Source organism: Nanorana parkeri, unplaced genomic scaffold (assembly GCF_000935625.1).
Source record: "Nanorana parkeri isolate BGI_ZX_2015 unplaced genomic scaffold, ASM93562v1 scaffold2892, whole genome shotgun sequence".
NCBI classification, from domain to species: domain Eukaryota; kingdom Metazoa; phylum Chordata; class Amphibia; order Anura; family Dicroglossidae; genus Nanorana; species Nanorana parkeri.
This window is the reverse complement of record NW_017309160.1, coordinates 54,045-55,427: the sequence shown is the minus strand read 5'-3', so window position 1 is coordinate 55,427 and position 1,383 is coordinate 54,045. Positions and strand designations below refer to the sequence as shown.

Below are 1,383 nucleotides of genomic sequence, written 5' to 3'. Positions count from 1 at the left end.
TCACCAGTTCCGATAGACAGGCCGCTCCTGTTGGACCGGATGGTCTTGGAGTTGAGGACTTTCTCTATGATAAGAAAGCAAGCTTCGTATAAGAGGCAGAAATCTCATCGTACATCCACCAGCAAGACACCATCCCCCGCCCCCCCAATTACTCACCCACGATGAGGATGGTGTGCCAGCCACGGCAAGACAGCTCAGGAACATGGTGCAGGGAGCCGAATATTGGACGAGGCCACGAGGTACAGATGTCAGAGCCCTGAGGTCGTTCATTAGGGGTCATGGCCAGGCGTCCATTCCCTCCGTTCCCCCAGGCAAAGATATGATTATCTGAGGAGAGGAGATCTTTTACTGGGAGGTCCACGGCGCACACCGCCACCGGGTGCAGGCGGGTTTACTCACCATCCGTGGCAGCAATGGTGAACTCATCTCCACAGGACACTCTGATCACCTGCTTCCCTCCAAGAGGTCCCCCCAGCAGGTTGATGCCCAGATGTTTCCGGTAATCTCCCACGCCGAGCTGGCCACACTTGTTGCTGCCGAACGTCAGGAGCCGGCCGCGCTCTATTGAAGAGAGCAGAGAGAGTGTGTAGGCGACACGGGGGAAGAGGACAAGCGATGGGGAGACGACCATAGACATATCTCACCATCTATGGCTGAAGTGTGCGTCTTCCCGGGAGAGATGCTGCGCACTTTGTAGAAGGAGAGCGGCTTGGCCAGCGTCAGAGACGTGGTGTACGGCACCTCCTGATAGGCCTGCTGAGGGGAGAGGAACAAGGTGTCACCCCCGGGAAGTCCTGACAGTGTAGTCCCGGAGCGGTCAGACTCTCACCTCGTGGTTGATGATCCCGGCTGTGCACTGGTTCAGTCCCAGCTTGTTGTGTTCATTGGATCCGCAGGCAAGAACTTTACCAGACTGGGTCAGGAGAAAACTCCCATCTGAGCCGCAGCTGACCGTCACAATGCTGAGGCCACGCTGCACCTCCACCTGACACAGAGAGAAGGACAGATGTGAAGAATATCCAGAACCAGAGGCCCCCCAACACAGATCACAGCAGCCACAAGGTGTAGAGACGGACGGACGGTCACCTTCTGAGGAGAGTAGACGTCGTCTTCAGAGTCCAAGCCGAGGCGTCCTACAGAGACAGACAGATTACATCCAGCCCACCACAGTCCACAATGTCCCGACACGGAGACCACCACAGTCCACTCACCATACTCCCCGCAGCCCCACGAGTAGACCGACTTGCTTCGTGTCAGCGCCATGACGTGACTGTCACCACATGACACCTGCTCCACCGGCTCGTTCAAGAAGAAGTCCACCAGAATGGGCTCCAGAACCTCCGAGCCCTCCGCCTGACCCACACCGAGGCAGCCATAATAGTC

General features: G+C 57.2%; 1 protein-coding gene across 1 annotated transcript in view; it reads right to left on the bottom strand.

The window, feature by feature from the left end:
- NEK9 (NIMA related kinase 9) overlaps positions 1-1,383 on the bottom strand; it is an 8,886-nt gene that overhangs the window by 2,886 nt on the left and 4,617 nt on the right. Inside the window, exons 9-15 of the mRNA XM_018574335.1 lie at positions 1,212-1,383; positions 1,087-1,133; positions 830-985; positions 645-753; positions 400-561; positions 157-327; positions 5-64 (exon numbers count right to left, since the gene is read on the bottom strand). The exon at positions 1,212-1,383 is cut by the window's right edge and continues 1 nt beyond it. Of these exons, the coding sequence (XP_018429837.1) occupies positions 5-64; positions 157-327; positions 400-561; positions 645-753; positions 830-985; positions 1,087-1,133; positions 1,212-1,383 (877 nt within the window). The remainder of the gene's footprint in view (positions 1-4; positions 65-156; positions 328-399; positions 562-644; positions 754-829; positions 986-1,086; positions 1,134-1,211) is intronic.